Source organism: Tupaia chinensis, unplaced genomic scaffold (genome assembly GCF_000334495.1).
Source record: "Tupaia chinensis unplaced genomic scaffold, TupChi_1.0 Scaffold144276_1, whole genome shotgun sequence".
NCBI classification, from domain to species: Eukaryota; Metazoa; Chordata; class Mammalia; order Scandentia; family Tupaiidae; genus Tupaia; species Tupaia belangeri.
The window spans coordinates 3,036,574-3,060,560 of record NW_006204133.1 but is presented as its reverse complement, the minus strand read 5'-3'; the positions used below and the strand labels follow the sequence as shown (position 1 = coordinate 3,060,560).

Genomic DNA, 23,987 nt, shown 5'->3' with positions numbered 1-23,987 from the left:
GAATTTGAGCCCTGGACAGTCAGGATTTCTGTTATCTTGAAAGGGGCAAGGCAGAACTTTCCAGTCTAAAGGAATGGTATAAAGCAGAGGATAAGTCCAGGAAAATCAGTAGATAAATAGGTCTTCGTGTAAGGAGTAAGGGGGAGCTTGAAAGGTAGGTTGGACTAGATCAGGCATCTGCTAACTGCCTGTACAGGCCAGGTAATAAATACCATTGCTTCGTAGGCCATGTGGACTCTGTTGCAGCTATTCAGGTCTGTTGAAGGGTGAAAGCAGCTATACACAATGCATAATGAGTAAGTTTGTGTTTACAATAAAACTTCATTTTTGGACACTGACATTTGAATTCACATCTTTTTTCTTTTAAGAGAAAGATAAGTCTTATTTTTTTCCCCTTACTTCTTTATTTATTTTAATTTGACCAGAGAGGGACAGAGTGAGAGAGCGACAGAGAGAAAGATAGAGAGGGAAAGTAAGAAGGCAAGCTGCCAGGTCTGGGACTTGAATCGCAGTTGACCATGTGGAGTCCAGCACTCTTAACCACCACACCCCCTGCTGGCCCCCAAATTCACATTTTTACCTGTGAAATATTCTTTTTTTTGCCTACTCATTCAAAAAATGTAAAAAAATTCTCAATTTATAGACTTTCAAAATCAGTAGGCAGGCTGAATTTGGCCTGTGAGATATATTTAATTTGTTGACTTCTGGACCAAAGAAAGAAGCTATTCAATGGCCCTTATAAGTATTTTACATTTAGCTTTATAAGAACTAGGAAGTCTTACTTTTTTAAGGCATGAAAAATATGACCAGAGTAGCAGTTTTACAACTTTAACCTGGTGTTGAGTTTTTACTGCTCACATAACCTTTCTGCATTGTTTCCTGGTATAACAATTTCTCCTTGGAGAGAACTGGAGGAAAGTGAAACCATAGACTTTCTTAGAGGGCGTGTACAGTAGTCCAGGCATGAGGCATTACGGGACTAAGTGAGAGTACCGTCAGTAGAAGAAAGAAGTACAGAGATGATGCACAAGACCACTGAAGGAAGACTTGACAGGATTGGATTTTCGGAAGGAGGGGGACTGAATGGAAATGAATTAAATTATGCCTTAAATGACTCAGAATTATGGTAGTGAAGAATATTTCTTCTTTACAAGAAAGTTGGCATTTCAAGGGCAAGAATGTGAGTTTGATTTTAGACAGCTGGAACAAGAAGATGTTGGTTTATTCAGATAGTGATTGCCCTCAGGCAGTGAGAAATATGGGCTTGAACTGGGGAGAAGCAAGAGCGGAATATGTAGCTGTGAAGGTCATTTGCTCAGAGGTAAGTTTTGAGTCCTAACAGTAGGTAAGGTTTCTAAAGGATAGAGCTATACATAGAGGGCATATAAAAAAGAAGGGAAGATGTAACCTCCAGAGGCACAGAGGAACTTTTGAAAATAAATAAATAAAGGACACAGAGAACTAGGACATAACAATGTTCTTTTTTTTTTTTTTTTAGAATTTTTGCTATAAGGCGCGTGCGCTCACCAGAAAGAGACAGAGAGATAGAAAGTGAGAAATCACTCCCCAGGGTGGGATGGCCATTCCGCAATCCCTTCTCCTTTCGGGATCTTGGACATGCACACACATACACCCGGCGTGAGTTTAAGCCACTGGATCTGGGACTCGCACCGTGGTCGACTACATGGGAGTTCAGCGACATAGCCATTACGCCAACTGCTGGTCCCATGGTCCCAGGACAGAACAATGTTGTAAGTCCAGGGAGGTAGAAGTCTCAAGAAGAAAGGTATTGGGGCAGATGGCGGCAGGGTGGTTTAGGTGCTGGACCCCCACATGGCAGACTGCAGTTCAAGTCCTGGACCTAGCAGTTTGCATTCTCATTTTCTCTTTCTCTGTCTCTGCTCAAATTTAAAAAACAATAATAAAATAAAATAAAATAATTCTTAAATTATTTTTTAAAAAGAAAAGTATTGAAGACAACATCAGCTGTTGCTGAAATATCAAGAACAGGAATTGAGAAAAGGTGAAATCATTAGTTGAAATTCTACAGAGTGCAATTGGGTTGGCAGTTAAGTTTTACTGGGAGAGAGTAGGTAGTAGGGAACTGTTGGCAACAGGTATAGACCATGGAATTAAAAAAAAATTATTTATTTAATTTTATTTATTATTGTCATTTTTAATTTTGACCAGAGAGAGAAAGAGGAAGAGAGAGAGGGAGAGGCAAAGTGAGAAAACAATCCTCCAGGTCCAGGACTTTAATCGTGGTTGACCATGTGCGAGTTTAGCGCCTTCACCACCACACCACCTGCTGGCCCCCAGACCATGGCATTTAAAAAATATATAGGGACCAGCAGTTAGCGTGCTGGCTATGTCATTGCCATGTTGTCAACTGCGATTTGAGTCCTGGACCCGGAGGCTTAAACTCATGCCGGGCATGTGTGCGTGTGTGCCCAAGTCACGAGAGAATGGAGGAGAGGGGATTGCGGTGTGGCCATCCTCCCAGGGGGTGATTTCTCACTTTCTGTCTCTCTCTGTCTTTGTCTTTCTGGTGAGTGCACACGCCCTATATCAAAAAGCTCTCCAAAAAAAAAAAAAAAAAGGAAAAATTGGATGGTAAATGGGGCAGCAGGATTAAGTGACAAGTTTTCAAGATAAGGGAATCTTACACATGGTTGAAGGTGAGGAAGAAACAGTTGAGAGGGTGCTATTCTATGTAAGAGGAAATAATTAAAATTGAGTCAAGGATATCTTGAAAGATCTTTAGGAGAAGAGGTCTGGGGTTCTATAAAAAGCTTAGCTTTAGAAATTGGGAAGTAACATCATCCTATGAGACTTAGAAACTAGCTAAATAGACATTGATCAAAATTGAGAGAAAAGTAAATAGGAGACTTAAGCAGTAATGAAGGATATGAAATTATGTGCTGGTGTGGAATAGATTTTGAACCTGAGGATGGTTGAACAGGTGAGCAGAGTACATTGGATTGTCAGTAAGGATTGGTGGACCTTTCTGTCTGGGTAGATGGAGCCAGGACACGTTAACCACTTACACATTTATATAGAGAATAACTGAAACACTGTAATAGTGGCCATGAAACCAGTATTTGACCTGAATTGTGATGAATTCAGACTTACACCACAAAGTGGACAAACGGCTTATACAAATATTTGTTTGTTGGGAAAGTTGCGATGCATTTTTGCATAGAAAAATATGTCATGACTTTCCTGACAATCTAATATGTTTCATTTCTTTTTCGGGGGGGCGGGGGAGATGTTTTTGCTATAACGTGTGCGCTCACCAGAAAGACAGAGAGAGACAGAGAGGCAGAAAGTGAGAAATCACCCCCCGGGAGGGAGGATGACCACACTGAAATCCTTTCTCCTCCATTCTCCTCTCGGGACCTTGGGCACGCACACATACGTGCTCAGTGTGAGTTTAAGCCACCAGATCCGGGACTCGAACCTCAGTGGACTACATTATGCCAATTGCTGGTCCCATAATATGTTTCATTTCTTAGTAAAACATTGCAGTGACTTCCTCAAAATTAATTTTATTTTAAATTTTTGGCAAAGGCACTGTAACATGAACTTCTGTTAAAATACATTCATTTGCATTTATTTGTACAAATTTATCTTAAAACAAAAGTACCATTACCTTGCTTCCTACATACTAATACACGTTTTTATTTTAACTAGCTAGAGACAAGATAGTTATATTCATGTCTGCCTTAAAGCTCATTAAACAAAATTCAATCTATGTATTTAAATAGGCACAGGAAGAAATTGCTCGGCTTCGGCGAGAAATGATGAAAAGCTGTAAGTCTCCTAAATCAACAACAGCACATGCCATCCTCCGGCGGGTGGAAACGGAAAGAGATGTAGCCTTCACTGACTTACGAAGAATGACCACAGAACGAGATAGTCTGAGGGAAAGACTAAAGGTTTGAAATAATTTTCTCTATGTGAGAAAAGGTGAAACACCAATGCTGTGACATTGAAAGCACTTTGTTTTGCTTTTGTTTTTTAAACAGATAGCCCAAGAGACAGCATTTAATGAGAAGGCTCACTTGGAACAAAGGATAGAGGAGCTGGAGTGCACAGTCCATAACGTAACAAAATTCACTTTTGGTTATTAATGCCCAGTGGCTTTCCCTTTTCACTTTCTTCTGCATTTATTTTTCTAAGTGCTTATAGTCCCAAACTATTTAAGATCAGTATATGTGCTATAACTTGCCACTATTTCACTTATTTTCCTTCTAAAATTGTGAGTGAATTTTTTTTTTTTTAATGTTAGGTTGCAAAGTGTGTTCTTTTTATAAAGATCGTTAGGGATGCATTCTCAGGAATTTGAGGAACTTTCTCATCTCCCAAGTTGATGAACATAGTATTGCCAAATATGAAGAAAATGGCTTGTTGTGTCTAAAGAGTGACTAGGGCAGGAAAAAATGATGAAATGGAAAACAATGAGCCAAGTATATTTAAAGTGAGTTTAAATGTGAAGCATCACCTTTTTACTAGTCAAGGATTTGAGATGCTATGAATCTATATTTGAAATGCTATGTTTGTAAACAGAATTAAGGGAATTTGACTTTCCGTTACCAAATTTCATTGAATAAATATATAAATTCATCTATAGTATTTTGTTACAGTGAGTGGAAAAACCACAAAGCACTAGATAGGAGGAAAACTATTTGTTTATTTATTTATTTTAAAGTTTTTGCTATCAGGTGCATGCACTTGTTTGAGAGAGACAGAGGGAGAGAGGGAAAGCGAGAAATCACCCTCCAGGGGGATGACCAAATCACAATCCCTTCTCCTCTATTTTTTCTTCTCAGTATTTTGAACATGCACTCATATGTACCCAGCTTGATTTTCAAGGTGCCAGGTCTGGGACTTGATCTGCAGTTGGCCTTGTGGGAAATCCGGCACCTTAACTACCACGCCTCCTCCTGGTTCTGAGAAAAGCAATTTTTAATTTGTGTAATTTTTATGTGTAATTTATTAATGTTAGGCAATAAGTTGTTTTAACAATCCTTTTTCAATTTGGTGTAGTAAAATGGAACCGTATTGAAAAATGAAGACTGATAAGATAGGCTTCATAGAAAGGAATACAGTGGCTTGCTCTTGTTCTTGTTCCTAACAAGTAGTACCATGTCCATAAACTGGACCCCCCCCCCACCTTCCCCACAGCATTCAGGACTAGCCTGATCGTTTTATCATATAAATCTTGCTATAGAACACAGTTTGTACAAGGGAAATACGTCTCTTCAGGAAGATTACTAAGGCTTTTCTAGCGAGGCAGTAATCTTGTTATTCTACCTGTTAGCTTGATGATGAACGGATGGAGCAAATGGCTAATATGACTTCAATGAAGGAAACCATAAGCACTGTGGAAAAAGAAATGAAATCACTAGCCAGAAAGGCAATGGACACCGAAAGTGAACTTGGCAGACAGAAAGCAGAGAATAACTCGTTGAGGTAAACTAAATTTCATTTAAATCACCAAGAGTTTACTATAACTAATAGCTCTATTTTTTATAGCATATTTTATAATGAAAATTAAGTTATTTGTTGATTTTAATTCCTGAAAGGATTACTTCAGAGCAGTAGAAACCTCAGTACACATTGAATGATTTTCCCGAGGTCAATTGACCACAGTCTGGCAATGCCGCCCGCACTTAACTAAGAGTCTTATTTCTAGTAATCTTAATCTTAACATTTGCAAAATGCACCAGCATTTACCCGAAAGAGCTCTACAGAATCCCTCTGGGTACAGAGCATATTTGACTTTTGTATTTAATTATTTAATTTACCTTTGTAATTTTAGATTTTACTCTGGGTTATGAACAGTTTAAGGAAGCACAGATATGGAGACAGCAGGTGGCACGATGGCTAAGAGTGCTAGACTCCCACATGGCTGACTGCAGTTCGAGTCCTGAACCTGGCAGCTTGCTTTCTCACTCTCCCTTTCTCTGTCTCTCACTCTATCCCTCTCTGGTTCAATAAAATAAAATAAAAAATTCTTTTTTTTAAAAAAAGGGGGCCAGCAGGTGTTGTGGTGGTTAAAGTGCTGGACATTCCCACATGACTGACCACGATTCAAGTCCTGGACTGGTGGCTTGCTTTTTCACTTTCCTTCTCTCTGTGTGTCTGTCTTTCTCTGGTCAAATTAAGATAAATGAATTAATAAATAAAATTAATTAAATAATTCTTTTTTAAAAAAAAGCACAAAATACAAGTTTTCACAGGAGCTCAGAAAAAGGGTGCTTTATAATATAGTGACATGGGGACCTGCAGGTGGCATGGTAGTTGAGGCGTTGGACATGGCTGACCACGGTTTGAGTCACAGACCCGGCAGCTTGCTTTCTCATTCCCCCTTTCTCTCTTGTCTGTCTGTTTCTGGTCAAAATTGAAGAATAATGATAATAAATAAAATTAGAAATAAATCTTAAAAAAAATACTGTGACATACCATAGCAGAGAAATAGGATCATGGGATGAAATTTCTGTTTAGTGAATGCTAAGTACTTGCTTAACCCTTCCTACATGCTGGTCTGGTAACAAAGAAATAGCAATCAGTGTAGCCTACAAACAATAAATATGGGAGACTATGTTTCTTAAAGAACTCTATGTTAATGGTTTTAATTTTAGTATCTGTTGATGCGAGAAATCAAAGTTCTAAAGATTCAATAAGGTTAAAGTGTCATCTGTGAATATATGAAATATAATAGGTCATGTGAGTGTGAAAGGTATTATTGAGTCTACAGGTAATATCTAAGCCACAAAAGAATTCCTGGAATCTCTCCTTGATCTTACCCAGGTTGCGATGAAGTTGTTGGAATTATTTGTAAGGACAGGTAATCACTTAAATTCGTTCCCTTCAGTTATTTTTAAATTTCCTGCTCTTAAAAATAATGTAAGCTCAGGATAAATGCAAATAATAATAAAACAAGATGACAGTAACAGAGACAACTTTAGAAAATAGAGAAAAATGTGAAGAAAATTTAAGTCACTCATGATTTCATAACCAGGGAAAATTTTTATTTATATAAATATATATATTTATATAGATATATATATTTCCAATCAAATTTGTCCATATTTTATAAGCTTTCTGTATAATTGAAATCAGCATGTATATTGTTATAGTTTGGTAAGTTTTAATTATTTATATACCATTAATATCTCATGTTATTTGAAGGTCTTTGAAGACATTTTAATAGTTTATTAAAATATTCTAACATAATAATCTGGGGGTTTGTGTACATTTTCTAAAGAATTACTTAATTTTATTTATTATTATTATTTTTTAATTTGACAGAGAGAGAAGGAAAGTGAGAAAGCAAGTCGCCAGGTCCAGTACTCGAACCACAGTCAGCCATGTGAGAGTCCAGCACCTTAACCACCATGCCATTTGCTGGCCCCATGTACATTTGTTTAAACAGTTTTATTGAAGTATATTGAAACACATACAGTAAGTTGCACATATTTAATGTGTTCAGTTAGGTATGTTTTGCCTTATATACACTACTGGTAAAACTTTCTCTACTGGGCAGGTAGGTGGTGTTGTCGTCCACATGGTTGACCACGGTTCGAGTCCCAGACCTGGTGGCTGGCTTCCTCACTTTCTGTCTCTTTCTCGGTCTTTCTCTGATCAAATTGGAAAATAATAATAATAAATAAAGTTAAATAAAATAATCCTTTAAAAAAAACAAAACACCAAGTTAATAATATTATTTTCCATTCCCGAAAGTCTCTTCATGCTTCTGTAGTTTCTCCCCAACCCTGGGCATCAGTCCCCAAACTACCATTGGTTTGCTTTTTGTTAGAGATTTGTTTGGATCTTCTAAAATTTTATATAAATGAAATCATACAATATATATCCTTTTGTTGGCCTCTACACAACGTAATTATTTTGAGATTTATGTTGTAACATGTAGTCAATACTTCATTCCTTTTGATTGCTAAGTATTATTCCTTTGTAAAGATATATACATATCCACATTTGGGTTGTTTCTAGTTTGTGATCATAATAAATAAAGCTGCTCCGAACATTCATATTTAAGTATTTATGTGGACATAATGCTTTTATTTCTTCTGGATAAATACCTGGTAGTGGAATAGGTGAGTCATATGTTGGATAAATAAGGGTTCATCAAAATTTCGTGGAAATTTTTTATTATGAAAAAATTAGGCATGAATTTCAAACATTGTTGGGCATTAAAATAAAGTCATACTTTAATTCCATTTTTCCACAAACTTTTTGAAGTTTGTGTGTTTCATTTTCGAAGAAACCATTAAATTGTTTTCCTAAGTAGTTTTCTTTATTTTATATTTATACCAACAGTATGAAGGGACTTCTAAAGATTTGTGGGAAAATGGATTTATATTTAGGGCCAGCAAATGGTATGGCGATTAAGGTGGCTGGATCCCATATAGCCAACTATATTGTTCAAGTCCTGGACTCAGCAGCTTGAAAAACACTGGGTGTGTGTGTTCATGCCCAGAATCCTGAGAGGAGAATGGAGGAGAAGGGATTGCAGCATGGTCATTCTCTCCTTGGGGGTACGTTCTGCCTTTCTCTCTCTTTCTCTGTCTCTCTCCAGCAAACACACACACCCTACAGGAAATTTCAAAAATGATAAACTTAAAATATAAACTTTATTTCTCAATATAAGCTCCATCAAGTTCAAGGCACTTTTGTAAGCGATGAGGCCATCCATTTAGTCCATCCCTAAAGAACCGAAGGTCCTGGGGATTTAAATCAGGCCAGTGCAATCTATTTTACATTAACTGAGGAAAACTGGGTGAGATTTAGAGGTGGTTTTTTTTTTTTTTTGTTTTTTTGTTTTTTTGTTTTTAGACTAGGAACAAAGGCAGGAGCAGCCAAATTGGAACTATAAAGTGGATGCGTAATGCTTTCACATAGAAACTCTTATAAAATTGTTCTTGTTTAATGAGAAAGATGAGCAGGAACATCATCTTGGTAGGGAAGGACTCTCTGGTATAGCCTTCTCAGGTGGGGTTTTGTTTTGCCAGAATTTCAGCTGATTTTCTCAAAACACTCTCGTAGTAAGCACATGTCATCATTCTTTGGCCCAGAAAGCCAACAAGCATAGTTTCTTGAGCATCCCTGAATCTTGTTGCTATGTCCTGTGTTTCTTCTGACCATTCTGCTTTTGCTTTGACTCAACCTCTCCCATGTTTCGGTAGACATTTCTTTGTCCTTTGTCTTCAACACTGTACTGGTGAAGCCATGTATTCTCTCTTCTGATAGTTCTTCGAAAAAATGCATTAGGATCTCAATCCTACTTGTTTAAAATTTCCATCAAAAACTACTCTCGTCTTAGTTACCCTGGGTGCGCCCCAGTAGAGTTTGCACCATTGTACCTCTACAGTGAGAATTGTGTAAGTCAAACCAGTTGAGATATCTGTGGTGTCAGGTATTATCAGCTGTTAATCATCAGTACTCCTCGATTAGGGCATGAACAAGACTAAATTTTTTCTCACAAATTGATTTGGATGGTTCCCAAAGCAGATGTCATCTTCAACATCATCTCTTCCCTCTTTTTCAAGTTGTCCATTTATAAAACTGCTGATTTTTTTTTTTGAAGCGGTTTTTGCTATAGGGCGCGTGTGCTTGCCAGAAAGCCAGAGAGACACAGATAAATAGAAAGTGAGAAATCACCCCCAGGGTGGGGGTCGGGGGATGTCCACACTGCAATCTCTTCTCCTCCATTTACCTCTCAGGATTTTGGTTACGCCTGGTGTGAGTTTTAAACTGCTGGGTCCAGGACTTGAACCATGGTCAACTACATGAGAGTCCAGCAACATAGCCATTACGCAACTGCTGGTCCCAAACTGCTGATTTCTTAAGTACCAGAGATTTCATCTTTCTTCGGCTCCAACATCACCATAAATTTGATTTTGTTCTTCAGTTTTATTAGGTCATCGGGAAAAATCATGATGTACTTTTCTGTGCAAAAATGTGTCATGACTTTCCCACCATCAATTCCCAGTAGCAGAATTCACATTGCTCCAAGAGGGGCTCTTTTCAGACAATGTCTTACCCTTTCTGGTGTTGCAAACTAGGTCCTGTTCAGATATGTTATATACAAGTTAGTACAAGGTTCTTTTGGTGCAAAAGAATTTGAAATTTGGGGCAAAAGATTTTTTATAATTCCATTTTCTTTCAACTTTTGAAAACTCCTTGTTTTTGTGTTTCTAGGCTTAATAATCTGTTTTATTTATCTTTTACATATTGTCCTTGTACCATAACAAAATTCCTAATTACTGTAACTGTGTAAGTGTTGTATCTGTTAGAACAGGTCCATCTGGTTCTTCATCAAAAAAGTCTTGACTTTTCTTAACCCTTTGCATTTCTAGTTTCCACATAAATTTTAGAATGAGTGAGTCAAAGTCTGCCAAAAAAAAAAAAGGAAAAATCCTATTAAGAATTGGCTTGGTGGAGTAGTTAAGGTGCAGGGCTCCCACATGGCTGATTGTGGTTTGAGTCACACACCTGGACTTTAATTACTTACTTGCTTTCTTACTTCCTCTCTTTCTCTCTGACTCTGGTCAGCATATGTGCCATATAGCAGATTTTTAAAAATAATGATAATAAATAAAATTAAATTAAATAATTCTTTTAAAAGAAAAGAATTGATTTGGCACTGAGTTGAATCCTTAGATGAATTTTGGAAGAATTTATATTTTACTGTTTGAATCTTCTGGTTCATAAATGTTGTGTATCATCCTTCCATATAGTTATATATTCTTTACTTTCCTTTAATAATGTTTCCTGTTCTTTTTGTGTAGAGATTTTTTCCATTCATTTGTTAAATGCATAAGTACTTGATATTTTGAAATTATTTTAATTGTCTTTGTTTATGGAAATAAAGTTGATTTTTGTATCTTGGTCTGATATACAATAGTTTTGCTAAATTTCGTTAACTTTAATTACTTACCTACAGGTGACCTTTTTTTATTTCTATGTACATATAATCCTGTCACCTGCAAATAATTTTTCTGACTTTTTAATCCTTATACATTTTATTTCTTTCTCTTATCTTGTTACATTGTATATGATTTATAGTTAGAATATTGAAGTATTTTTAATGAATATTCTTATTTTGTTTCTAATCTCAGAGGGTTTTGTTCTTTTAACTTTTAAATGTATTTATTGTAGTTTTTTGGTAAAGGAAGTATCCTTCTATTCCTTATTTGCCTAGATTTTTAAAAATCACACATGGATGGGACCAGCAGTTAGTGTATTGGCTATGTTGCTGGACTCCCACATAGTCAACCGCGTTTCCAGTCCCAGACCCAGTGGCCTAAACTCAGGCCAGGCACGTGTGTGTGTGTGCCCAAGATCCCGAGAGGAGAATGGAGGAGAAGGGATTGTAGCGTGGCCATTCCCCCTGGGGGTGATTTCTCGCTTTCTGTCTCTCTGTCTCTCTGGTGAGTGCACGCGCCCTGTAGCAAAAACCTCTCCAAAAAAAAAATCACACATGGATGTTTAAATTGATCTGATATTTTTTATTCATGTATTGAGATCATCACATTATTTTTCTCCCTTATTATGTTAAAATGTGGAATTATAGTGATTGTCATTGCAATATTAAACCAACCTTGCAATATATTATAGAATAAGTACAAATTGGTCTGCGTATATTATACTTGTTTTATATTATTGGCTTACATTAACTTTGTTGAGACTATTTACATCTATTTATTAGTTAAGATTGGCCAATATTTTGCCTTTCTTGTGACTTTTTAATCCAGTTTTGATACCAAGTAATGTAAATGATATAACACTCTTTTTTTTTTCTTTCTAATTCATTTTGGTTTTTTTTATTACCTGGAATAGTTTGATAAGATTGAATTTCTATAATAAACCAGCAAAGCCATTTGGCCTCACCACAGTCCCTTCTCCTCCATTCTCCTCTCAGGATCTTGGGCATGCATGCATACATGCCCAGTGTAATTTCAAACCTCTGGATCCAGGATTTGAAACGTGGAGTTGACCTTGTGGGATCCAGTGCCTTAACTAACTCCATGCCACCTACTAGCATGGAGTTAGTCCCTAGGTCTCAACTTTTCTTTAAGGAAAGGTTTCATTTCATTTATTTTTCATTTTTAATTTTTTAAAAAGAATTATTTTACTTAACTTTATTTATTTTAAGTTAACCAGAGAGGGACAGATTGTGTGTGTGTGTGTATGTGTATGCACGCACATGCGTGTGTGTCTGGGGGGGAGTGAGAACGCAAGTCACCAGGTCCCATACTCAAACTGTGGTCGGCCATGTAAGAGTCCAGCATCCTTAACCACCATGGCACCTGCCAGCCCCTGATTTCATTTATTAAATAGAAAAGGAACAACTACAATTTTCTTTTTATAAAAGGCAATCAGGACCAGCAGGCAACATGGTAAGGTGGCAGGATCTCACATAACCAGCTACACAGTTCAAACCCTGGACCCAGCAACTTGAAAAACAACACTGAGTGCTGGGGGAGGGGGGCAGGTACTCAAATAATCCTAAGAAGAGAATGGAGAAGGGATTGTGGCATGGTCATCCTCCCAAGGGGGTGCTTTCTTACTTTCTCTATCTCTCTTTGCCTCTAGCAAGTGCATGTGCCCTGTAGCAAATTGAAAGAGAAAAATATTTTCTAAACGCATTTTTCTATTTTGTCTAAATTTTTTAAACTTTCTTAAATTTAGTAGCTCCAACTACAGAAAGCTAGAACTACTGTAAAGATTGAGATGATTTGACTTATATTTATCCGTGATCTCTAACATCATCAATACTAGATATATAGTTTCATTATAGTAGCATTATAGTTACAGTGAGATCTACAAACATATGCAGAATTATATTTAAATTCATATAGAATAATATTTACATTTTTAAATAATTATTTTACTTAACTTTGTTTACTTATTACTTATTTAATTTTACCAGAGAGGAACAGAGTGAGAGAGAGAGAGTGAGAGAAAGTGAGAAAGCAAGCTGCCAGGTCCGGGACTCAAATCGTGGTTGGCCATATGGGAGTCCAGCACCCTTAACCACCAGGCTACCTGCCGGCCCCAATACTTACATTTTTTGTTTTTTAGAATTTTTAATTAATTTTTATTTATTCATCCAATCATTTTCATTTGACCAGAGAAAGATAGACACACAGAGAGAAAGAAGTAAGAAAGCAAACCACCAGGTCCGGGACTCGAACCGTGGTTGGCCATGTGGGAGTGTCCAGTGCCTTCCATCACGCCACCTGTCACCTCCTCCAATATTTACATTTTTATAATGTAGTTTTGAAGTTAAGAGGATGAAGTATAGCTTAAGTTTTACAGCAAAGAAAAAAATACATGTACATGACAGAAATAGAGTACAGTAAAAGTACAGCTCTCTGTTCCTGATACAGCATGTGGAAATTTCTTGTCAGAAAGTTACAGCTTCTTAATCTGATGGTACAAATCATTAAAATATAGATGATTCAGTGCCATTTTGCCAGAAATTCACTTGGCAGGTCTTTCGAAAGCAGATCCAAACCATTTTCATCCAAATCTTTGACATGAGATCCTTGATTTCCTGGCTTCCACATAGGAAATGTATTTTTTTTTTTTTTTTTGAGAAGCTTTTTTTCTTTAGGGCACATGCATTCACCCAAATTTAAAAGGAAAAGGGAAAACCCCCCCCCCCCCCCCCATGGGGGGATGGCCATGCCAACGCAATCCCTTCTCCTCTATTCTCCTCTTGGGACTTTGGGCGCACACACACAGCAAGAGTTAAAGCCACCAGGTCCAGGACTCAAACCTCTGTCTACTACATGGGAGTCCAGCGACATAGCCATTACGCCAACTGCTGGTCCTGGAAATGTATTCTTATAGTCCTGTAAAGATTACACTTCTGGCTACATTTCATTATTGGGGATGTTCAAAGCTCTGAAAATTCTGAATCCCCATGGAAAAGTGGTTCCTTGGGACCAGCAGTTAGCGTAATGGCTATGTCGCTGGACTCCCACGTAGTCGACCGTGGTTTGAGTCCTGGACCTGGTGGCTTAAACTCACACCGGGCGCATGTGCGTGCGTGCCCAAGATCCTGAGAGGAGAATGGAGGAGAAGGGATTGCGGTGTGGCCATCCCCCCTGGGAGGTGATTTCTTGCTTTCTGTCTCTCTGTCTGTCTCTATCTATCTCTGTCACACGCCCTATAGCAAAAACCTCTCCAAAAAATAAAAAAAGAAAAGAAAAGAAAAGTGGTTCCCTGGTTGCTAATTCTGCAAATAAGGTGCCAATTCTCTAAATGTTTGTCAGAGTCAAATAACGGACTGATCCGAGCAATACTTCTGGAGAGCTGTACCAGAGTGTCACTACCTCATGTGACACTCTAACTGGTATTCCAAAATACTTATGTGTATTCTGATTGGTATTCCATATTCCAAGAGCTCTGGCAAAGCCCAGATCTGCCAGTTTAATTGTTCCTTTGTCTTCAGTCAATAGATTTTGACGTTTTAAGTCTCTGAAGAACTCTTCTAGAGTGACAAAACACAATTCCTTGTATGATTTGGTACAAATAACTCTTTACAAGTGAAGAATCCATGAACTTACCAGGAAGGATATTCCAAGTATTTCTTGAGATCCGTGGAAAGAAATTCAAAGATGAGATACAACTTGGAATCCTGCATAGCACATCTTGAAAATTGACTATTTGAATAGAAATTTCCTGACTTGCAGTACTAGAAACCCCTTCCTCTTTGCTTTCTACTCTGATTTTTTTTTTTTTGAGAGGTTTTTGCTATAGGGTGCATGCGCTTGCCAGAGAGACAGACAGAGACAGACAGAAAGTGAGAAATTACCCCCCGGGGGGATGGCCACCTGCAGTCCCTTCTCCTCCATTCCCGGCTCAGGATATTGGGCATGCACGCACACATGCCCGGTGTTAGTTTAAGCCACTGGGTCTGGGCCTCATACCCCAGAGGACTACATGGGAGTCCAGCAACAGAGCTGTTACTCTAACTACTGGTCCCTACTCTGAATTTCTTCATTGCTACCACTTGACCTATAGTTTTGTGTCTACCCTTGTACACAGACTCCATAGCTATCTTCTCCAATTTTCTCTATTTTCGTATTGTCTTCCATAATTAGTCAACAGGTGTAGTAGTAGATCCTGGAGTCTTATCTCACAGCTGCTGCAATGTCAGATACCCCATCCACATCACCTCTAAGACCATCAACCTCTAAGACCGTGTTTGTCTAAAAAAAAAAAAAAAAGTTTTGTGAGACCAGCAGTTGGCATAATGGCTATGTCACTGGACTCCCATGTAGTTGACCGTGGTTTGAGTCCTAGGCCTGCTGGTTTAAACTCATGCCAGGCACATATGCATACATGTCCAAGATCCTGAGAGGAGAATGGAGGAGAAAGGATTGCAACGTGGCCGCCCCCCCTTGGGGGTGATGTCTTACTTTCTGTCTCTCTGTCTGTCTCTGTCTTTCTGGAGAGTCCACGCACCGTATAGCAAAAACCTCTCAAAAAAATGTTTAGTGTAATATTTGTAATATGAACATTTTAATGTTCACAGAATCTGTAGTGATAACCCTATTTTTCTATTGTGAAACTAGTAATTATCATCTTATCCTTTTAAAAGGACCACTTTGTGATTTTGTTATGTTCTTCTCTATTGTATGTTTTGTTATTTAATAAAATTTCCTCTTTAGATTTCTTTCTAGCTTATTCAGATGAATGCTTTACATTATTTTCTACTTTTCAGGGCACATGCACTTACCAGAGAGAAAGAGAGAGAGGGAAAGTAAGAAAGCAAGCTTAAACTGCTGTTGGCCATCTGGGAGTCCTTAACTGCTATGTCGTCTGCTGGCGGTGGACTTTTTTCTTACATAAATATGTACACTCAAAATTTTTATTTTTCTTTTCTTTTTTTAATAATGTTTTAATTTAATTTTTATTATTTTAAATTTTGCTATAAGGCATGTGTGCTCAGCAGAGACAGAGTAAAAGAGAGGGTATTTTAAATAAAGTGAAAAAGCAAGCTGCCAGGTCTGGGACTTGAACTGCAGTCAACCAAGTGGGAGTCCAGCACCTTAATCACCACACCATCTGCTGGCCCCAAACCCATAAATTTTCCACGAAATATTTCTTTGGATGAATCCTACAAGTTTTAACATATTTTTAATAAAATTTTATTTTACTAAAAAATTTGTTTGTACTATATTTTTAATAAAATTTTATTTTAGCTTTCATTATGATTTTTTTTATTTGATCCATTGGTTATTTGGAAGCATGATTTTAAATGTCCCAAACATAGTGAGTGTCTGATTTTCTTTATATTATTGATTTAGGGTTTAATTACTTTGTTTTACAGTATATATTGTCTAGTTTCATTTTTATGACATTTGTTGTTCTCTATTGGGTTGTCAGAAAAGTCGTGAAATGTTTTTCTGTACAAAAATGCGTCATGACTTCTCTGATAACCCAACAGTTTCCGGTAATAACCTGTGTGTTTTTGAGATTTTAAATTCTGAAATTGTGGAGTGCAGTGTTTATATTTGCCATTAAGGCAGGTTTGTAATTATGTTATGAATATTATATATTCATACTAAATTTTCTGTTCACTTTGTACGACTGTTACTGAGAAGTACATAAAAATTTTCCTCTATGATTGTAGACTTATTTAATTTGTAGTGTCAATTTTTTTGGCCTTTTTTGTGTATTTGAGGGTATATTAGGTACATATAAATTTAGGATTTTATATTATTTAAGTGACCTTTATCTCTAATCATCCTTACCCCTTTTTTTCTGATATTAACATAGCTATACTGGATTTATTTTGGTCATTTTTATGAAATATGTTTTCTATCCTTTTATTGTCAATCTCTCAGTGTCCTTATGTTTTAAATACCTTTCATAAATAGCATATCATTAAGTTTTTTAACTAATCTGATAACTTTGTATTTTAACTGAGTCACTTGGTCCATTTTATTTACTGATGTTGAGTTTAAATGTAACATTTTATATACTCTGCTGTCTATTATTGTTGTTTATTAATATTCCTTTTTTCCTCCTCCTTTACCTTTTTTTTATTGATAGGGTATTTTAAAAATTATTCCATTGCTTTCTGTTAGCTTAGTAATGAACTTAGAAGTTATAAATTCTTTTGTTATCTTTTTAGTAGTTACCTGAGAGAGTATAAGGACCTTAGCACATTGACTACATTTAACCTCTTCTCAACTAACGTTCTTTTAGATTTAGTAACACATTTATTTATATATGTGTGTGTGTAATTGTATGTATATAAAATTAGTAAGATAGTATTATTGTTGTTTGTTCTCAGTTTTTGCTTAAATTCACCTATACATTTATCCTTTTCATTGCCCTGTATTCTGTTCATTACTTTTAAATGATCTGAAATTTTTTTATTTATCGGATTACTACCCTTCAGAATTTTTAAAAAATATTTTTGTCTTAATTTGTTTTTATGGGGTCCTATTATATATTTTTAGATTCATATAACTAATATATAATAAAATATGAGTTTAATAAATTTGGACATTTGTATGTTCCTGTGTAACCGCAATTTTTAAAAAGATACAGAACAGGGGACCAGCAGATGGTGTAATGGTACGTCACTGGACTCTCACGTAGTTGACTGCGGTGTGAGTCCTGAACCTTGCAGCTTAAAACTCACACTGAGCACATGTGCATACGTGCCCAAGATCCTGAATGAGAATTGAGACGGGACTGTGGTGTAACCATTTCCCCGGGGGGTGGGGGGATGGTGGTAATTTCTGTCTGTCTTTCTACTGAGCACACACGCCCTAACAAAAAAATCTCTCTTAAAAAAAAAAAAGAGAACATTTTCTTTTCTCCAGATAGTTCCTTTGTTTCCCTTTCCAGTCAGTTCTTCTCCCAATGCCTGATACCTTTTACCATAGATTAATCGTGCCCATATTTAGGTTTTATATACAGGCAGTCCTCACTTTGCACACACGAAATTTGGTTAGAGTTTATTGAAATATCAGTTCCCCATCAACAGGGTTAAATTTTTTTGGTTATTATAGTGTATTAACTATGGGCAATTGCCTGGAGGACAAACTTTGCTGCTAAATCTTCAACCCATAAGTTCACTGTGTAAATAATAGATGTATATCATGATCACTGACCAACCACATCACTTATTTCAGAGTCTGTCAGTGATATTGGTTAGTGACGTGTTACTCGGTTGATGCATAGACAGTAGAGCCTGTTAGGTTGCCTCCTTGTCTCCTAGTGATAAAAATGTACATGATATTTTTTAAACTGGATAATTGAAAAGGGAACTGACCATCAAAGATGAAAATGCAGCAGAGAAACCAAAAGTTATAGCACTGGAAGTAAAATTTGAGTGAAATGTAAATGGAATTGTGGAAAACATAGCTGGTCATGGCGTTCAAAGGATTCTAGATACAAAGCCAGGGGAACTCTGAAGGTAGCTGTAACCAATGTAAGAGAGAAAAGTGATCCCTTTCTGCCTCTGCTGTTGCTAGGGCACCCATGATCTGGGAGTACCCATAACATCAGCTACTCCAGGGACTGCAAGAGGATTGAGATGGAGGGCAACCTGGAAGAAGCTTGTGGCAAAGGGGGACAAAAAAAAAAAAGTTTCTGAAGTTTCCTCTTGACTGCACCCACCCTGTAGAGGATGGAATCATGGATGCTGCCAATTTTGAGCAGTTTCTCTGAGAGAGAAAGTGAATGGAAAAGCTGGGAGTCTTGGTGGAGGGGTTGTAAACATTGAAAGGAGCAAAAGCAAGATCACTGTAACTTCTCAGGTGCCTTTTTCCAAAAGGGAAAAGTGGATAGATAGAGTTGAACTGAGATCTTCCCATCTTTGTGAAGATTGCTCTGTTGGTGTAGGGCAACACAAGGAATTCTAGTGAAGGAACTAGGATCTTGACTGTGGTGAGGGATACACGAGATTACACATATGAAAACTGCATACAACTGAACACATGAATGAGTACAAGTTAGCCTGAGAAAATCTCAACAAGATGTGTGGATTGTGTCAATATTTACATCCAGGTTGTGATAATGTACTATTGCTCTGCAAGATGTTACTATGTGGGAAAACTGGGTCGAGGCTACATAAAGGCTCTCTATATTATTTCTTATAACTCCATGTGAATCTCTGAGTATCTCAGAAGAAAACTTTTAATTAAAAAAGATGTTCTGGTTTGGAAGATAAATAGTATGATCATCCCAGTAACAATGCCCATTGTTCCAACAGGGCCTGACCAAGCTTTGTGAAAACAAGTGCCATTGCTTCGCTTTCTCTTTCACTCAGTTGTATTCATCTTCATAATAATACTTACCTCCACTTGGCATAGCATATTTATTCTTTCAGTGACTATTTATTGAATACCCATTAGACACCAGAGTTGAGATCTAGTAATAAACAAGCTCTGTGGGATTATCTCTTGGTGTGGCAATTAGGGTTGTTGGATCCCACATGGATGATTGTGTGGGTTCAAGTCTCACATTCAGTGGCTTGAGTAACAGGCTAGGCACATACATGACCATTCCCCATGGAGGATACTTTCTCTTCTCCCTGTCTGTCTGTCTTTCTAGCAAGTGCATGTACCCTCCAGAAAAACAAACAAACAAATTAAAACTCTGTGAAACTTACATTCTGTTGAGGAAAATAAATAAATAATAAACAAAAAATATAATTGATAAACAATTTAATATGTTGAAAAGTGATAAGCAGGTATATTATTAGGGTTCTCCAAAGAACAGAAGGAACAATTGGCTCATATGATTATGAAGGCTGAGAACTCTCAAGATTTTCAGTTGACAAACTGGAGACCCAGGAGTGCCAATGGTGTGGTTCTAGTCTATGTCCAAAGGCCTGAGAACCAGGAGAGGTGCTGATACAGTTGCAGTTCAAAAGTCAGCAGGCTTGAGTCAAAGAAGAGCCAGTGTTTCAATCTGAGTTCAAAGGCAGGAAAAGGCTAATGTCTCAGCTCAATTCATCAGGTAAAAGGGCAGGTCATGGGCATGTTAGCCTTTTTATCTATTAATATTTAGGCCTTTAGCTATTTGAATTAGGGTCATCCAGCAGGGAAGGAAATCTGCTTTATTCTTTCTACTGATTTAAATATTAATCTCATCCCAAACCTCAATCACACACACACACACACACACACACACACATTAATATTTGGCCAAATATATTTGGGCACACTGTGGTCCAGTCAAGTTAACACAAAAAGTTAATCATTGAGCAGGATGAAGGGAATGGATGTGGACTGGTGGTTAAAATTACATATGAGAATCAGTGGTCATGGAGTCTTTTTGAGAAAGGGATATCTGAGCAGAGAGATTAGAGAGGTTAGGGAGTGAGCCATAGCTTGGCTTATGTCTTCTTCCATGAGAATGAAAGCTTTATGAAGCTTGGGACTTGGCTTTTTTATCTGTTATATTCTTAGTGCCTCATACCTAGTAGGCCCTCAAAAATATTTGTCAGATGAATGAGTGAGTGAATGAAGATGGGGGGTGTGGTTGTGTCTAGTTACCTCTCTTGTCCTTAGTATAGTACCTGGTATATCCTAAGCAATTGGGAAGTGTTGGATGTTATAATTATTCTTCTTTGATTTCTATTTTTTATAATAGACAATAAATAGCACTGAAGACCTGGGCTTGTTTTGTCTGATATTGTGTCCCCAGCACTTCATCACTTAGAACAGTACTTGGAACATACACAACAATCAATAATTGTTATTGACCAAATGGGCTCAGATATAGAGACAAAGGACTCAGGGTGCTCAATAAAGAGATAAAAACTCAGAAATGTTAAATATCTGAAAATAGTTTCATAGCCTGGAAACAACAGAGTTGGGGAGCTTAGCTTCAACTTTCTAATTCTGAACTCACAATATTTCATTCATACCCAACTGCTGATATTGGACTGGCTCTGTAGCCTTGTGGGTTAAGAAGCTGGATCTCAATGCCTGTCCATGGTTCAAATCCATGTCCTGAGGCTTGACAAACATGCCAGATGTGTGTGTGCATGTTTAATCCAAATCCCAACAGGATAGAGAAATGGAGAAGGAATTACAGTGTGACCATGCCCCATTTGAAAGGTGTGAATTTTCCCCTTCTCTCTGTTGAGTGTGTGTGTCCTCTGGTAGTTAAGAATAAGTAAAAGAAGGGATGAAAAACTGCTTATAAAATTGTCTCGGGGTTCTCTCATTTGGCCATGGCCTTCTGTCATCTGCCCTGATCCTCTCTTATTTGCTTGCACTAGGCCTTGTTTTGTTGTGATGTCTCCCTGAGTGACAGGTGGGCAAGCCTTGTTGAGTTGTCAGCACACACACTTCCCAGAGGATAGCCATCTCCTCCAGACACCAAGGTGTCAGGGGACATTCTCTCATGCTAACACAAGCAAAAGGTAATGCAACCTTTGGCGACCATTGACTTTGTCAGACAATAGTGCCGTTCAGTTTGAAAGACTCCACTGGGAAGTTGCAGACTTTTAAAACTAATTTGGTGTTTATTCAACTTTGCAATCACTTCTATGTACTATCTGTGTTTCACACACCGTGAAACGGCGCTACACTGTGCAATTGAATTAGTTGTACAGTGACTCAAAGGCATTAAACAATGACTTTGATATTTTAAGTACTGACTAGGAGGGATTTTTAATTCCTTCCTCATAATGAAAGCAACAAAAAAACCCAGTTACACAACCCTGGAACACTTATTCTCTTTTCTATTCTGGGTGGACCCCACTGAGACAGAAAAAAACCTCCGAGCATTTAGTTTGCTTAATGGCAGAAGAAAAATTAAACAAGCATAGACGTGCAACCTTAATGACACCCAGCGACACTGGAATAACAGTTCCCAGCTTCTAAAACCTGTTATTTAATATAATGGGTAAATCTTGTGGGAGCTTTTCAGGTGCTGCTGAGTCTGAAAAAACAGCTACTTTGTGAAGAGGGGTGGGGGCAGAGGCAGGGTGAGTGCCTTGCTTGGGCTCATTTGCTGGGTGGGTCTCAGTGCAAATCCAAGGCAGACAGGTGCTGGGGGAGACAGCCCTGGAGGGCAGTGCCTGCGGGGGGAGGGGGGGCTTCTGAAGACATCATGGCTATGCTGAGTACAAATGCTGTCAGATCTGCCAGGGACAATATAGGACTTTTCATACAGAAAGGAAGAAGAGAATAAAAATCCCAAACAAAAACCACAGCAAGTGAATTAGTGCCATGAAACTATGAGCATTAGCTGGTAATAGTTCAGGGCAAAGCACCTAAGTGATGATTCACATCTGACAATAAACACATGAATAGCTGTTGAAAGCTTGTTTGATTTTCACAAAGAGGTTTAAACAAACATTCGTTTGTTCATTAGTCTTAAGCAACACTTTTATGGCAGGGGATGCATTAAACCTAACATATGTCTGCGACCAAGATATTTGGTGGTTTTAAAGATGAAGACACAAAGCCATGCATATCATTTATGCGAGGCGGCCTTGAACTACCTGTAATGGAGTGAGATACAGTTATTATGTATTAATGCTGTGAATCTTCATCCAGAGAGAGAAAACAAACAGGCAAGAAGGAACGCCATGTCTTTGGAGATAAAGACTTAGAGGGCCCTGTTCTGCAGTTGGTATTGAGTTTGCATAAACTCATTTTGTTGTTGTTGTTGTTGTTGCATAATTTTTTAAAACGCCAGTGGTTTAAATCTGTTCCCTGAGGTAATTTATGCTAAACCAGAGTTCTAGCACCATAAATTCCCTGCTTATGGCAATCTTTGCTGGGGTGTCAGGTCGGTCTAGGTTACTGAGCAAATGGCCACTTCAAAATTTTTAGGGTAATTGCCTCTATAACTCGTTTAGCATAGGCCCTGTCAGGGAGTCTCTAATTGTCATTGACGCCTGTGTTTCTAGTCTCCCTCCCCCTTCTTTTTCACATTGTTGTTGTACTAAAGGCCACTCTCTGGTGCGGAATGGCACGGGGGCCTTTCATCTTCTGTAGCACCTGGATTTTGTCACTGTCAAAGCCTGGTGAAAATGTGATGTCACCCCTGTGGGGTTTAGAGAATGGTCATTTGGATGAACATGCCTGTGCCACAGGCCAGTCTCTATCCTTGTCTAAGGAACCAACCATCTGTTGAGAGAAGACAGGCCATAATAGTGGGGTTGGGATAAAATAAGCATATTACCAGAGCCCGATTCTCCTAAGTTTACTGTTTTCTTTTTCTTCTTTGAATAATGGGTTGACTTTTGATTTCTATGAAATGTGAGCAATTTTAATAGCCTATGTCTATTTCTTCTCTCGTCTCGTGTGTAGGCATAGAGCTTGGGTTGGAAAGATGTCATTGGGATTGTGTCTGAGACTCAAGACCAGTGCTTTTATTGCTATGTCTCTATAGGAGGGGACTTTTATCAAACTGCATCATAAAATGTGTAAAATACTCAACTTCTACATCCAATTCATTAATTATCTTGCTTAAAATATACTTCAAATATATGACATTTGACATCACATGTCACTGACAGTAAAGGTAAATGATAACACTTAAAATCAATAACTGTTTTAAATTTATTTTACCTATTATGGTTGTCATAATATTTTGGCATGGAGGGCTTCCATGTCAACAACGCTGTTATCAGGAGGTAAAGTGATGGCATTAAACTGTCTCACCATCCGTGCTACTGTTTCAGGGTAAAGTGGGCCCAGGGGGAAAATACAGCTAAAATCTCCAAGGAAGCATCTGCTTATGGAGTCAATACAGGTCACCACTGAATAAAGCAGCCCGAGCTCAACACAAAGGCTGGAGGAAAGAAGTCTTCACTCTAATCTGTTACCCCTTCTCCCAAAGGATTCAAAAATAATAAGAGCTAACGTGTATGGCGTGGTTTCTGTGTGCCAGACATTTTATCTCATTTCCTCCTAAGAGGCGAGGTACTCTTATTCCTGATTTGTAGATGAGAAAACTGA

General features: G+C 37.8%; 1 protein-coding gene and 1 pseudogene across 3 annotated transcripts in view; one reads left to right on the top strand and one right to left on the bottom strand.

The window, feature by feature from the left end:
* The window catches only part of TSGA10 (testis specific 10), a 169,332-nt gene that overhangs the window by 30,440 nt on the left and 114,905 nt on the right, over positions 1-23,987 (top strand). For all 3 annotated transcript variants that reach the window (XM_006166591.3, XM_006166590.3, XM_006166589.3), the window contains exons 7-9: positions 3,768-3,938; positions 4,029-4,106; positions 5,324-5,475. In XM_006166591.3, coding sequence (XP_006166653.1) covers positions 3,768-3,938; positions 4,029-4,106; positions 5,324-5,475 — 401 coding nt within the window. The remainder of the gene's footprint in view (positions 1-3,767; positions 3,939-4,028; positions 4,107-5,323; positions 5,476-23,987) is intronic.
* LOC102478740 (cyclin-dependent kinase 1-like) overlaps positions 14,202-23,987 on the bottom strand; it is a 25,619-nt pseudogene continuing 15,833 nt past the window's right edge.